General features: G+C 49.6%; 1 protein-coding gene across 8 annotated transcripts in view; it reads left to right on the top strand.

Annotated features, from left to right (window-relative positions):
- Positions 1–14,804, top strand: part of Nfia (nuclear factor I A) — a 421,148-nt gene that overhangs the window by 359,815 nt on the left and 46,529 nt on the right. Inside the window, exon 8 of one of the 8 annotated variants that reach the window (XM_063259713.1) lies at positions 14–14,659. The exons of the other annotated variants lie outside the window; for them this stretch is intronic. Within the exon in view, the coding sequence (XP_063115783.1) occupies positions 14–249 (236 nt within the window). The 3' untranslated portion in view covers positions 250–14,659. Of the gene's footprint in view, positions 1–13; positions 14,660–14,804 lie in introns of those variants that run through there. 8 annotated transcript variants of the gene reach the window in all.

Genomic DNA, 14,804 nt, shown 5'->3' with positions numbered 1-14,804 from the left:
GTCCTCTTTTCAGGGAACAAAAAGGGGCCACACATGATTGTTGCTCATTGGAATCAGCAGAAAAGAAGGACAAAGCTTGAACTGAACCAAAATCAAATGCACCCTAGAAGTGCATGTGTATGTGCTTGTGTGTGTGTGTGCGTGTGTGTGTGCAGGCAATCACCTGTTTTCAAGTCGGAGTTGTTACTCGTTCTATCCCCCCAACCACAGGAAAGCGGGTTCAGCCTGCAGCCTTGTGCTGGGTGTTGACGAGCAGTCCCCACCCCTCCTCTTGAAGTAGGGGCAGTCGGGCTGGTTTATATTGCTGGTTTTCATTATTTTTGCCTCATGTGCTTTTAAGTTTATTATTAAAATATGTCCACAAGAAATACGATTTGTATTTCACATTAAAGACAAGGCTTAAACCTCAAGAGAATGTCAGCAAGTCACTTAATTTGATCTCACTGCAAGATGAAAATATTTACTAGTTTGTCTACACACTCCTGCAGCAGGAGCAGGAGTAACTGTGACCCCATTCATTTCTCCCCTCCAACCCACCCAGCTAGGTCTTCCAGTCCTGTTAAGGGCCTCTGTCGTTGGCCAGCTGCTGCTTGCACTTCTTGGAGAGTTAAGGTCTCTCATCTGCCCTGACACATCTGGGCCAGCGGAGGTTGCCAGCGTCACCTCCCTGTGAGTCCCACAGATCTGAGCCCCTGTGTGTGTGATCTGCCTGTGTCACAAGAAGCACGGCTCCCAGGAGAAGAGCACCTTGCCACTGCCACTGCGGTGGCCTCTAGGTCAAAGAGTGAAATCTCACTGGCTTGCTTTTTAAATATCAGTGATCAGTAATAACACCTTCCCCAGACACCTTGTGATTTCATACACATTTGGAGCAAGCAGAGAGATACCGTAAGGAAGCGTGTGTCTGTATACAGCCTGGAATGGCTGCATGCGATTGGACCTTTTTAAATGAGGCGGTATTATACCCTCACCCTGCAGCACTCACTGCACCTGTGGCCTGGAGCAGGGACCAGAGTCACGGAGACCTTCACTGGGGAGTCCATCGTGGGAAGATGAGGCGGGGGATATTTCTCATCTCTATGTCAGGTTCACACTTTCTCATGCCAAGTGAGCGTTAAAAGCACAGATTCCTGCAGGAGCTCAGAAAGAGGTGAGGTGCTCCTTCCGGTCACTCATTCCATAGGCTTTGCCAAGTCACCAGGGGACGGTATAGAGAGAGATCAAAGGAGACAGGCCCTCAGAAGGTGACAAGAAACAGGCTTGGTCATTTTATCAGAGAGGAAAGGCTTGGGTAATACTGAAGTCAGCTCTTCCTGGCCGCCTCTGCAGATGAAGCGTGTTCCAGCCACTCTTGCCCTTTGGTCAGCCTGCCGGGTTCCCATGTGGAAGGAGTCTTTCCTCCCATCCTCACCTTCTTGCACAGAAATCAAAATAAAACATTCTTTGGAGACTCCTTGAAGAGCATAAAGCAGAGACATGTGGCACCACTTAGTATGTACTGGAAGTGCTTCTTCGGGGCCTTGGCTTCAGGCTACCCCAAAAGCACTGTGACTTTTGAGCAATACCCCAGCTGTGGGCTTGGGCTGCTCCATGGGCGGGTGGAGTTTGGGGGCTGCTGTGCCCTGCCAGGCAGCTCCACACAAGAGCACTAGTCTCCTGTCTCACAGCACTGCTGGAGGAGCACGCCTGGTATGGAACTGGGGACACCCACACATCACGCTCACCAGATTCAGGAGTGCTTGCTGTGTCACTTGGTCCTGCACTGTACCTGTTGGGCAGCTCAGCTCATCCATGTCCCATTTGGGCTGAGGACTACATGTTTCAGGGAGATTTCAACAAATTAGAGGCAGGGGAGTCCATAACACAGCATCTGTGTGGCCTAAGATGACATGTTCTTGGAGGACAGGTCAGCCTCTGACCACTCACCTCAGAGAGTGACAACAAAATGGAAACCGTATGCTTCAGGAGCCCAGCTTTACAGGGAATGTGCAGAATAACATGAGCCCCTGGCTGGACCCCAAACAGGAACAAGGGTGGGCGGGTGGCACAGGACATATCCACCTTGGTCAGCATGGTATGAGATGTCTGCCTGCACCAATGCTGTGAACAAAGAGGAGCCCCTTAGCTGTTCCCATCCTCCAACAAAACCCAGCCGCTTCACCAAGTAAATGCTGATCCTGTCTTTGCCTGCAAAAATGAGCTTGGTTTGGATGTGTGAAGCTTAGTTTGGAAAAGAAACTTCTTCCTGGATCCAGTGCACGGTAGGGACAGGCCACTCAAGGGGATGGCGTGGTATGACAGTTGCTCAGGCCAGGTAGGCCCTATCACAGGATGCCGCAGCCTGAGTGGCATGCACATAGGAGGAATTCACCCCTACAGTTCCAGCAGCTGGTGACAGACTCTTCCAGATGTGCCCTGGTCCCCAAAAGGGCACCACCCCAGTGGTGTCGCCTTGGGATATAGGATTCAACATATGGGTGTCCAGGGAGGGGCTACACAGTCAGTCTGCACAGCAGCCATGTAACACAGAGGCCCAGACTTGGGTGGATGGGCATTTGAATCCTGTGCCACCACTGGTGTTCAGTATGTGGCCACCTTTGGAAGGGCGGGGACGGAGCTTCCTGGCCTCTGCCTCAGGAGGGTTGTACGTTGGAAGGAGTGACTGACACCATGTTTCTGTAACCATGTGTGCTGTGTCTGGAAATAGCCTGAGCCAGCCGGCTGAGCAAACCAGTAAGCCGTTTCTGTCCTGGCATGGAGATCCCTCACCACCCTGGCCACCTCAGCTGTCTGTGTTTTACCCGTCCATCCCCAGGCCGAGCCCAGGGCCAAGCAGAAGAGCCCTTGCCTAAAATGCTGAGACCAGAAGTGGCTGTAGCTTTGCAATTTTTGCATCTACACAGTATTCTAGGATGTGACCAAATCTAAACACAAAGTTCATTTATGTTTCATGCACTCATCACCTGAAGATCATTTCCTACCATATTTAGTTGCCCTTGTATTTGGACTGCAACCTGTTGCATGGGGCCGATACAGGAATTTTCCCCTTGTGTGATGTCCATGCTCAAAAAATTGAGGTTTCACAGCCTTCTCAGACTTGGAGTTCTGAGACAAGGGACACTCAGCTTTTGACCAGCAGCTCTGCCTGCTGTGTGCACCAGGTCCTGCCCCAGAGCAGGACCTGGCCAGGGTCTTGTTCTCCTCCTGAAGTGCACATCTGTTGGCCACCCCGAACTGAAAGCCAGGAAGCCAAGTGCCACTCACAACTGTGCCTGAGCTCTGCCTCACCCAGTGGGGATTTCAGGGTGGATGAAGAAAAAGTCACTTTGCATGTGAAAGCACACAGAAACTGTCTCTGCTCTGCCCACCACCTGTGCCCCAGCAGTTCCGTGGGCTTCAGAAGAGAGCAGCATGAACGTGTGAACTCTCAGGAAGTCCTCCAGCAGCAGCTGACATGGCAGGGAGCTGGGGCCCTCATCTGCAGGAGTGGTACAGGCTAAGAAGGCTTGGACACTGGAGCTAAGGGTCATCTCCCTACATGCCGTCCTGCCCAATTCCCCATTGACACTGACACAGTGGAGGCACACGGCTGCTTAAATCCAATCCCTGTTCTGCTGGTGGCTTTCTTTGCAGCTTGGAGAAATCATCTCACCCCAGCCTCAGGCTGACCATCTGTGGCATGGGAATGATGCTTTGCCGCCTGTCACTGTGTGGCTGGGATTAAACAAAGGGTTAAACTGTGCTGGAACGTCCTTGAGTGGAGCTGTTAAACATCAGCCAAGGCGTTTGTAGGATTAGACTCTCTACACTACAAGACTTTCAGCATCAAGTAAAATCATAACCATCCGCAAGTGCTTAATCATGCCAGTTTATCTTAGTGATGGTAAACCAGGGAAAGTCTTGTTCTTTTACTTGTGTTTTGGGAGAGTTGTACATTTGCCCAATGACCTAAGGGTCCTTTTTTTGAGAATTATCTGATGTAACCATCAGTGCTGTTTCTTGAAGTTTATTTTTCTTCCTAAAGTTTTTTTTGAAAAACGAGTTAGTGAATGATACTCATTTTATTTAAATAGTTCACAACCAGTCCAGGGGCTCCATGCTGGAGATGCAAAATGGGGAGAGGAGGGCACAGAGACAGGGCAGCTCTGGGGTCTCCTAGTGCAGCGGTCAGCACTGAGCACGCTTATGTTCACCATCACTGTCTAGTCCAGCATATGTGATTCAAGGCTGCTATGGAAGCAGCAGAAGCCAGCGAGTGTGGACACTGACACTGGTTTCATAGGACTTGTCCTCCAAGGCCTGTATACAGTGCTGAGTCCCCTGTGGGAAGGGTTGGGTGGGAAAGGAGATGAGTCCTGGTCCCTCTCATAGAAGGGTCAGATCCTGGGGAGTGTGCTGTTGACCTTGAAGGCCTCTGGCGTCCTTCCCACAGACCTACCTCCTCTGCACATGGCTGGGCAGTGACCCAGCCAAGGGGACACCACTGTGCCTTCTGGACCCTCCAGCACCAGCGTCTGGACCCAGACAGATGTCTCTGTTTTGTAACACACCGGCCTCAGGCTTTTCTCACAGCAGTGCAGCATGGACGGGGACGGCCATGCTGCTGGGGATTGTGTGTCACGATGTGGGCCTCACACTCCACAATGGCAGCAAAGCAAGCGTGACAGGGAGGACACACCCAGTTCATCCCATCACCGGCATAAACCACAGGGCAACCTAGTCAGCACAAAGCCAGCCTGCCCCACCCAGCGGTAAGACAGGAAGACAGTATAGATTTTGTGTTCCAAGCGGAGAGCTTCGAGAACTTGGCACCAGGGCAGACGTGGTCGGTGAGCAGTTCCGTGCAGCCCTCATGTTCTGAGGATGAGGGCTAAGGAAGCCAAAGACAAGAGCAGGAAGCAGGGCTCCAGCTCAGTGCTTTTCTTCTCTTTCTGTGGTTCCTCCCATTTGCCATTCATCGGGAGAAATAAACCACACTTATTCAAGTAATTAGTCTATACACTCTTTATTAGGCAGAGACATAGCTTGTTCATGTTGATCTTCTGATAATCATGGCATAGCTTGCATTATCTCACTGTGCTTTTCACAGCAGCCGTAAACAAATCACTTTGCTTTTTCATGAGCCCATGGTTCCTTCTACCAGCAAATTCGATGCTTCTGTGAGCTGCAGGTCCCGTTGAAAAGCTTTCGAGCTTGACTTTTTCCAATACTGAAATGAAGTGGCAGCTTCCTGTTGCCATCTGGGGTCTAGGGCCCTCCCCGTGTGTGTCAAGAGCTTGCAGCATGCAAGTGCTCTTCCCATGCTAGATAGTGGGGAGAGGAGCGTAGCTACCCTCATGGCCACTCTCCTTTGTCTCCATCTTGTCTGAGGAGAGGACAGGAAGCCAGCAGCTGCGCCCAGGTAAGCAGCTCTAACCTGAATCTGAGACTCTAAGACAGAAACCTCTGAAAGGTGTTGGAGCTCAGGCTCTGACTCTCAGTTAGGGATGGTCAGTACGTAGTCTGTGCAAGTGTTCAAGGATCCAAAATCACAAGCCCTTCTGATTCTAGGTGTTTCAGGGAAACTAACACCCATCAGCTACACTGAAACAATGGTGATCCCACCCAGGATTTACCTCTGGCTTTGAGCTCTTGTGGTCCTGTCTGAAGAGGCAGTGCTGCTGTCTGACCACGAAATGTCATGGGGCCTAAGGTTTATAGTATCTCCTGTTGGGCCAAGAAAAATACTCCTTGGAGAATTATGAGCATTAAGATCCCTTTCCAGGAAATTGAGTCACCAGGAAGGGTCAGGGAATGTGGATTCTTGATATGCAAGAGTAACAAGACACAGGAAGGAGAGGAGAGATAGGACGGTGGCATGGTGACCCCAGGCGGTAGGGACCATGTTATGACCACGGCTTGCCCCAGTCCCTCAGCCTCCCACCACACGGGAGGAAAGCACTTGGTGAACACATATTTGCTGAAGAAATGCGTGGATCTGATGGAAACAGTGGCCTAGGAGTCACCATGAGTCCTTCCCAGCCCCGCCCCCGCACCACAATTAAAAAGACATTAAAGCCTTCTGTGCCTGGATCAGCTGCCCTGGGGAGGAGCCTGGCATGATAAGTGATCGGGGTTGTTTGTGTGGTTTTAATAAGAGTTTCCACCTTGATGGGTATCAAGAGAATGAGCTTGAAATTACTGGGACCCTGCTTTATGGACTGTTGTGGAAGCATCCTGAGGGTTCTGTCCAGAGCAAGAGTCCTGCGGGAGGATTGTGCAGCCCCATGCTGTGGGCTTTGCGGCTTCCTCTTGTCATCTCCGCAGCTCTCTAGCTGCTTAGGAAAGCTTTTAACTGAGTTGTGGAACATGCTGGTGCTCAGCTGGATCTAATTTGTCTCTCCTGGTTTATGCATTTGTATCAAGAAAATGGGAAACATTTAAGTACCTGTTGCTGATGAGGCCCTGGGATAACCTGCCAGCAGCCGGCAAGGTGTCCGCTGTCACTAGAAGACATCACCCCAGGAGACGCTGCCAGTGTGCTCCCTGAGGCATCCCTTGAAGCATGCAGGCCTCAGAGAGGCCTGGAGCAACTGAGAGAAAAGGGCCAGGGACGCGGCCGAACAGTATGGCTCAGGCGGCTTAATGGGCAGCACCAGCCTGGGACTGGAAGGAACTGGACGGTAAAGAGGAAATGCAGCTTTTAGCAAAGGCTCTTTAAGTCCCAGCTCAGGAAATTATTAAATTCATTAGCCAGATACTTAACAGCCAGCTATTACTGCCCAGTCAAAGGAAAGAACAGTACAAGCAAATGTTTTAAAACTACAACTAAACAAAAGTCAGGAAGCGTGTAATTAAAACTGTACCTTTATTGTATTGTAAAGGGCTTCCTTGTGACATGGAAAATATTTTAAGGAAGAGGCCGCCAGGCTTGTTCGTCTGCAGCCTGCCTCAGGGAGCATTGCCCTAAATTGCCTGTGTGGCCTCCCCAAGTGACCAGAAGGGCCTCACAGCCTCGCGGTGCTATGCAGTTGCTCCCTGGTTACCAGATAGACCCCTGACAGGGTGTTCCTGACAGCCATCATCCACAGCCACGCAGATGTGTGACATGCCTGCCAGCTCCATCACCATCCCCACAGCACCCTAGGGAGAGCTCCTGTGTCGTGGAGCCTGGTGAGCGTTTGAGGCTAGGCAGTGGGAGGTGACCCAGCTCTGGGCACCAGTGGGCACAGGCCTGGCCCTGAGGACCTGCACTTGACCCATTCCTACTGAGGACACCTCCTCCCTCAAGGAACCCCGCCTCTGTGTCACTTTCTGGATGCATGGCCATAGACTACACTGTACACATGTGCGTGCACACACACATACCTGCTACTTCAGCTGACACATGGCGTGAGCATCCGGTGCAGTGTCTGTACTTCCATGGTGGACAGTCACAGTGACCTAAAGGATGGCACAGGCCCGTGGAGACTGAGTGTGACTTCAGGAGGTACAAGTCCGTGTGGTGCAAACTGCTGCCCAGTCGCCCCCTGCGGCCACCTGGCTTCAATGTTCACGCAGCTGTAGGATCTGTCCTTTGTGGTTTACATTAAACCAGAAATGACCCCACCTACAGAACATGCAGCACACTCACATCGCTAGGCCCCCCCAAAACATTTGGAAAGGAAATGAGCTATTTGGCCTCTGAGAAATTGTTTAAATGGAGCAGAAGAGTGTGCATGAGACAGCAGGGTCAGCCACTCATGGCTGCCGTGAGTCCTTTGTCCTCTGCCAGCCTCAGTTTCCCCCTGCCTGACACAGAGCATATTCTTGCCCCATAATTGATATACAAGAAATGCCCACTGTGCTCCCTCTCACTCACTCACCTGCCCCAGTGCTTTGGTGTCCCCGTGAGTGGCTCGCTGGCCTCTTCCCTCCCTCTGGCCTTTCCTGACAGAGAAGCACAGTACCTTTCTCCTATCCATGCCTGGCCACCATGGTGACAGCTGCTTCTATTGCTGGAGAATGGCACAGAGCTGAGCTGGGAGTCTGGGGCTTTGGAGAAGACTCAAGAGCAGTGTTCATGACCCTTCCCCCTGCCACGCTCTAGATGGATGTCCTCCCTCCTGCAGAGCAGACATTATCAGTGTGGGGAAGAGCTGGGACAGCCAGTACAGGCCTGGGGAGCATCTGTAGGGAGCCAAAGGTGCCTTCTGTGGACACATTGTGTGCTTCAGAATCAGGACAGAGCTCTACATCCCTGGGCACGGTAACTAGAGTCACAGTGCTGCACCACGGGTAGTGGAAAGGAGATGTATACATGAGGACCCTCAAGTGAGAAGACCAAGCTTGAGCACCCTGAACACCTGGACAAGGTGGACAACAGCAGGCTTGGCAGAGCCTGTCCTCCCTGCACGGGCTTACTCTCTAGGACCCTGGAGAAGGTAGGGTTCTGGCCTCACTCCCCCCAGAGAAGGGCTAGCCCAGCAGAAGTATACTCCAGGGCACTCACAGCTGGCTGGCCATTTGGCTCACTTTTTAAACAGCCCTCATGTTTAAGTGGCCAGGGGGTCTCGCTGGCGCAGTTCGGGTTACCGCTTACCAGGGGCCAGGCTGGGGTTGTGAGGTCCACCCCAGTTCAGTGCTGATGGAGAAAGAGGTCCCTGGGGACTTAAGAGCTCAGTTTCTGAAAAGGCGAGAGATTCCAGGTGGGCAGAATGCACAGCTGCCCGCCGAGTGGTGGCAGACCCACCACTCCAAACCCATGCACTGTTGTCTGTGCTTCTGGCCAGGACTCGTTCCTGCTGCCTGTGTTTTCAGAGTACAGCAAGACCAGGCTTTGGTGGTGACCACTAGTTTAGGCCACCTCCCTGGAGAAGCAAGGAAGCAGTCACCTCTCCACTGCCTGGTGCTGCTACCCTGCCCTGTGTGAGGCTGCTTGCTTTTCTTGTATCTTCATGTATTCTTGGAACAACCAGAAGACACTAAATAACTCAGTGTCCACCATGCTGCTTAGCACACAGAAAGTTCTCAACATGTTTCTGGTAGAAGGAGCCTCTCTGTCCACTAATTCAAACCTCCAGGGTCTCTTACACCAGATCCCTCAGCCTCAATGTCCAGCTAAGGCAGTGCAGGCCCAGAAAGGCTGAGCTGCTCTTCACCATGTGGCCTTGTTTTCACTGCCAGGCTTTTGTCTGCTGTTCTTTGCTCTTTCTTATTAAGACCTGCAATCAGCATAGGTTCAGCCCAGTCCACTGTCTGGCAGGCAGGGCATCCACCAAGCCTGCTTCTGAGGCCCTCTCAAGCGGCACTGTGCCTGGCCTCCTGCAGGGTCACTAAGTGTTCCCTGCCTGTCCCATTAACATCTGAACCTTCAGTCTTGTGATCAGGTTTTCTCTCAAGTAATCGCTTAGGCTTGTCTTTCATCCCATCTACCTGCTCTTCTGACTCAGCATCACCTGAATATTCTTAGAAGCTGTTTCCTTCATGGAATGCAGTCCTGTCCACTGTGCCTGCTAGTGGTGGCACTTGGTTTCTGCATTGATCACAGCTGGTAGGTGGCATTGTACATGACAACTCCACAGTGAATTCATGGATTTGCCCAGTTCAGAGCATGCTGTCTGGACCACAGCTGAGTTCGTGTCTTGTGAACTCTGGACTCTTACACTCCAGCTTGTTAAGAGTGAAAATTCTACAGCCTTCCCAAAGTCAAAACATGTTAAAGCCGAATCAGATATGCCTATAACTTAATACCCTGGGACCATCGTAAGGTGAATTCTTTTACGGGCACCTGTGCCCTGTTTCAGATCTCTTAGATTTTAGTGTTCTTCTGTGGATCCATGGAAATGAGCTATTTGTAAGTGTAACCCCAGAGACTGAATTCCATATGCCCACTAGACCTTAAAACCAAGTGAGCCTCAATGACAGTTTATCCAAACTATTTTGAGACTAGAGAAGCAGAGAATTTGCCTGCATTTATCAGCCAGGTTGTGAGAGAGACTAAATTAAAATGTGGGTTCTTCTGAAAGACACTGGTTTTGGTCTCCCCTAGAAGACCTGGTAATTCAGATGGAATAGAGTCATCCAGCCACCCACCCTGAGCACCTTGTGTGCGAACAGTGACATAAAATCAGTGTTTTGCGAGGCACCACCCAGCATCATCTCAGTTGACGTTTCCAGGTTCTCCCACACATATCTCAGCGATGTTAAAGATAAGAGGTACTCATTTTAGAAAGCTTGCCCAAGTTGAAGCTTTGTTCTTTAAAAAAAAAAAAAAAACCCACCTCCCCAAAGCTTGAAAATTGCCAACTCCTCTGTCCTCAAGTCTCTGTTAAAATAAATCCTGTAACTCCAAACTTCTCAGCTTTCATAAATGGCAGGCTGATTCATGCATGATTTATAAATTATAGCTATGGACCATTAAGATAGACCTGTCAGCTTTAGGTCGGCTATAATGGCTTTCTATCATGTGGTTTTGAATTTCTGAACAAGCGGAGTACACAGTAGTTGACAACCCAAACAATCCGAGTTCCATTTGCCCTTCTAGAAGGCTTCTTTTTTTAAGTGGGTTTTTCTTCTGGCAGTCTCCTGGAGCTGTGCTCACTTGAAGGTCTTCACTCACTAGGAATATGCATATTGGGAATGCTTCCTGCCGCCCTCGGCCAGATGGCAAAGTCTGCAAGAGTGGCTCCTTTTCTAAGTGGTGATAAGAAAACCGACCAGAAGCTCACTGCCACCCAGACTCAGGATGGTGACCACAGGATGTCCTCTCACATGCAGGAAGAAACCCATGTCTGGCACTGTCTTTGTTCACGCCGCACCTGGAGGGGGTCAATTTTACCTCGCCTTGCCTCTTGGCGGCTTCTCTGTGGCACCTCCCATAGAGGAGTCTGGTGCCAGAAAGCAAAGCTAACGTGAAAAGAATCCCAGTCCTCTGTCCAGTCTGTGAGAATCTGCCACGGTTCATGGTCAAGGAATAAAGCAATTAGGCAGTGTCAGGGATGCAGAGAACACATTTCTACCCATGAAATTTTGGTTTGAGGAAAAAATGTAGGAGGGTCCATAGAATTCTTAGAGGCTGAGCTTGAGGAAAACCTCTGGAAATGGTAAGAAGAGGTTGCTTTCTTCTGTTTCTTTCCTAAAACTTCACAAGGTACCACCCATCCAGTCACCTCCCAGGTGCCACCACCTCTTGTGTGGCATCTTCTCACCCCACTGTGTCACATGCACCAGTCCTGAGCAAGCGCTACTAAGACACGTGTGCACATGACAATCAGAGCCTCTGCGGATCCCACACAGCCCTGCAGAGTGCCTGAGCCTTCTGCTCCCACTCCACCTCCCAGGCTGCCTTGGAAAGGAAGAAGAGGCAGTCTGAAGCTTAACGTATATATGTATTCAGTTGTGTTGAATGTTTAGCTTTTTCTCCATTTTAAAGAATTGAGGCATGGGAGAAATTAAGCAAACCAACCTGTGTGACCTGCATTTTTTCCCTGTGTAATTTTACTCTCAGTAATAGGATCACTTGGCAACAAATAACCACGCCCAAACCAACTGAAAGGTTCTGGTTCTCCACTGTCTCGCTGTGGTGGCTCTGTTTGGGAAGTGTAAGCAGCTCCAGCCAGAGAAACTAGTCATGTTTCCTTCTAGCCTATTCTTTTTTGGATGCCTTGTGGAAAGCCCAGGCAGTTGCTCTAAACCAATTTGGCTGCTAATTAAAGGTTAAACTAGTGGTGAGAGCCTCCCGGAGTGCCTGTGTCTGATTCTATGCTCCTGGCCCAGGATCTCAGGGTATTAGACCCCAGAAGCAGCCAATTTCGCAGTCTTTTAATACACAAAATTGTATTACCATCAACATGGGTACAGATGGGTGCACTGCAATAAACTAATCACTTGAGGAAAGCCTTTGTTGACTCTCAAGTAAATAATGCACATTTTAAAGGATGTAAATACGCATTTACACAATATACTATAATTTTTATTGTGTCAACTACTAGAACACATACATCCTTAGGAAGTGTTCTTCTTCGTCTCAAACTGGACGCCTACCATTCTTGGCATCTTCGTTAGCATCATACCATGCACACATCGGCAGCTCCTCTCCTGCAAGGCCTAGTGTGGCCGTCTCAAAGGATGTACCATGAATTCACTGTCTGATCTGACCCGGTGACTCTTTCTAAAATGAAGCCAAGATAAGGAGAGAAAACAAGGAATGCAGAAGAAAGAAGAAAAAGTGAGGCTGACGAATGCTTAGCGCTGAGCCTCTAGAAGAGGAGACGACTTCCTGTGGAGAAGCGGCAGGTGTTTATAAAAGTGAACAAAATCTTCCACGTCGGGAGACTTACTCCTTCCACTAAGGAGGGGAAAGCCCAGGACCTTGGAGATCTGCACCCTGCTTTGCAGTGAGCTGATGACTGAATGGTGTCCCCAGCTCGGCAGAGGTGTGGAGTGTGGCCCTGATGCACGCTTGGCACTCTCCAACTGGAAGCCACAGGCTGGGCAACTTCCTGGCCTAACTGAGGAGTAACTGATCCTAATAAATCAGCCATCACAGAACTAATTCCATGTAGCACCATATAGTCTAGGTTTTGTGTTAACTTCATACAGTAAGGAAAAGGTGAATAAATCATTTTAGTGAAATATAAGGAAACTAAATTTAATTGGCTGACAATTTTCCATACATGTTTAAGTAAATAGGGATAGGTATGGTTCTTAACAATCAGTGGAGAGATGCACATGATTTCCTCTGTCACCATGTTTTAGCCTTACCTGTCCAGCTAGCTGTCGCTGAAGTAGACTCTTCCTTGGGCAGCACTGGCTTTGGCCTCCAGGATTTCTTAATCTGACATTTGCCATTCACTTCCTGCTAGCGCCTGAGGCAGTTCCCTTCTGCCTCTGTATCATCAAAGTCATCCTCTCGGGGTGCTGTGTGTGTGTGAGAGAGTCTGCGTGTGTGTGAGTGTGTGTATGAATGTGTGTGTGAGACCTGTGATGGAATCTTGCTGAGTCAAGTTGCAAAGCTAGGCTCAAGCTTGTGACCCCCACCCCTGTCTGAGCCTCCAGAGAACTGGGTACAGGCGTGCACCCCAGGCCACTTCTCAGGGCCTCTTCACTGTGCCCTACCATCTTTGTGCCTGACACGCCGCAGAGGCTGAGTGTATTGTCCCGCTAAGCTCTGTCCATGGCAGCCTGGTGGAGAAACACCAGCTTCCGCTCTTCCTAGAGTCATGTAGTCAGATGCCGGGCTTGAGGGAAGAGCTTCTTCCTTCCAGTCAGGATGACTTCACTGTGGTCCATGAAGAAATCCTGTGGTTCTTGTAAGCCAGCAGCACAGTTTCCAAGGTGAGAGCTAGCCAGAGCCACTCAGCTTTTGTGTTTGAATCAGACACCATGATGGATTCCAGCAGGAAGTCTGGATTCTACAAGCTGCTTGGCTCTTTTTACCTGGTGAAGAAGTGGAGTTTTTTTTTTAACACCAAGTACATTTATTAGAAAAGAAGAAAGTTATGAAATATCCTCATATTTTTCCTTAAGAAATTAAAAATACAAGATAATAAAACCAAAAATGAATAGAAAAAATAATAAATATCAGAAAACACAATCCCTTATCAAACTGTCAACATCATTTTTCACAAAGATTAACATTTTGATTCTCATGTTTCTGTAGAAATAGAAAAGACTCAAAATAGTTTAAACAGCTTTGATAAAGGGACAGAATTAGAGTTCCAGCCCCCCCAACCCCACGACTTACCACAGAGTTACACCAGTCATGGTAAACAGCATCAATATCAAGACTGACAAACCACCAAGGTGGTATGAAGGTATGAAGCCCCAAGAGTTTTGCTCTTATCAATTATTATTTGCACAGTGAAAGAATATTTGTGAAGTGCTGGACTTGGTGCCGAGGATTCAGCAGGAAGAAAGGAAGAACAGAATAGCTGTGTGCTGAGAAGGGGAGCCTGGAGAAGTTGAGGTTTATGGGAACCATGCTGAGGATCCTGGCCTTAGGTCATGTCCAGGGCCCCTTCTCTGTGTGGTTCGGGCTTCACCATGATGAACTGAACTCCGCGAATGTGAAGTTTCCATCGCCCCATTGGCAAGGCGTGGACTGGACTCAGAGCTGCTCTCCAAACCCCGTTCTCTCTCTAAAAGCTCTGCCCGCTGCTGCAGGCTGTGCCGTCCTAACCGTGCTCCTCCTCCCTTAGCTCCCACAGGACACCATGAGCTGCTGCCAGCCAGGCCACGCCCACAGGGTGCAGCACCCCTTTTTCTCGAAAGCACTGGTGTATTCCTGTGTTCTCTTTGCAGGGACTCCTTCAGTTCACACATTGAAACTGTAGGAAGTGCAGAAAAGATTCATAAGCTCACCCCCTCACTTGGCGCACTCTCCTCTTCGATGACAAGTGACGATGGCTGCGTGGCTTGACTTACCTGGAAGATCTTCACTGCTTGACTGTGCTGTCCCTCCTCCAGCCCCTGCATCAGTTGTCCTTCCAGTTGGAGGGCAGAAGTTCTCAGAAAGACTGCCAAGCATCTCACTTCAGTTTCATACAAATGTGCAAATGTACAAGGCCTAAGTGGAAGGAAGCCATAGGTGTCTGAGTTTTTACCAGTTTTTAGTTTTTATGGGCTGAGGGCCCACATTTTAGCAGGGGTCACCTCTACTTGGCCTGTGGGTTCCCCTGCTCTGAATTTTCTGTATTGGCTTCAAAACAGAAAAAAAAAAAAAGCAGAAATGCTCCATGTAAAGTGAGCCCCCAGATTCAGGTTCATTAAGTGATCATTTACTAAATACTTCAAAAACATTTCATCCTGAGGTAGCCCCTGGAAATTCTCCTGAAAGGCACTCC

The sequence above is a fragment of the Cavia porcellus genome, unplaced genomic scaffold, assembly GCF_034190915.1.
Source record: "Cavia porcellus strain 051 isolate PalLab524CR breed Dunkin Hartley unplaced genomic scaffold, mCavPor4.1 scaffold_1, whole genome shotgun sequence".
Lineage (NCBI taxonomy): Eukaryota > Metazoa > Chordata > Mammalia > Rodentia > Caviidae > Cavia > Cavia porcellus.
Note: the sequence above shows the minus strand (reverse complement) of the source record. Positions and strands in the feature narration are given on the sequence as shown.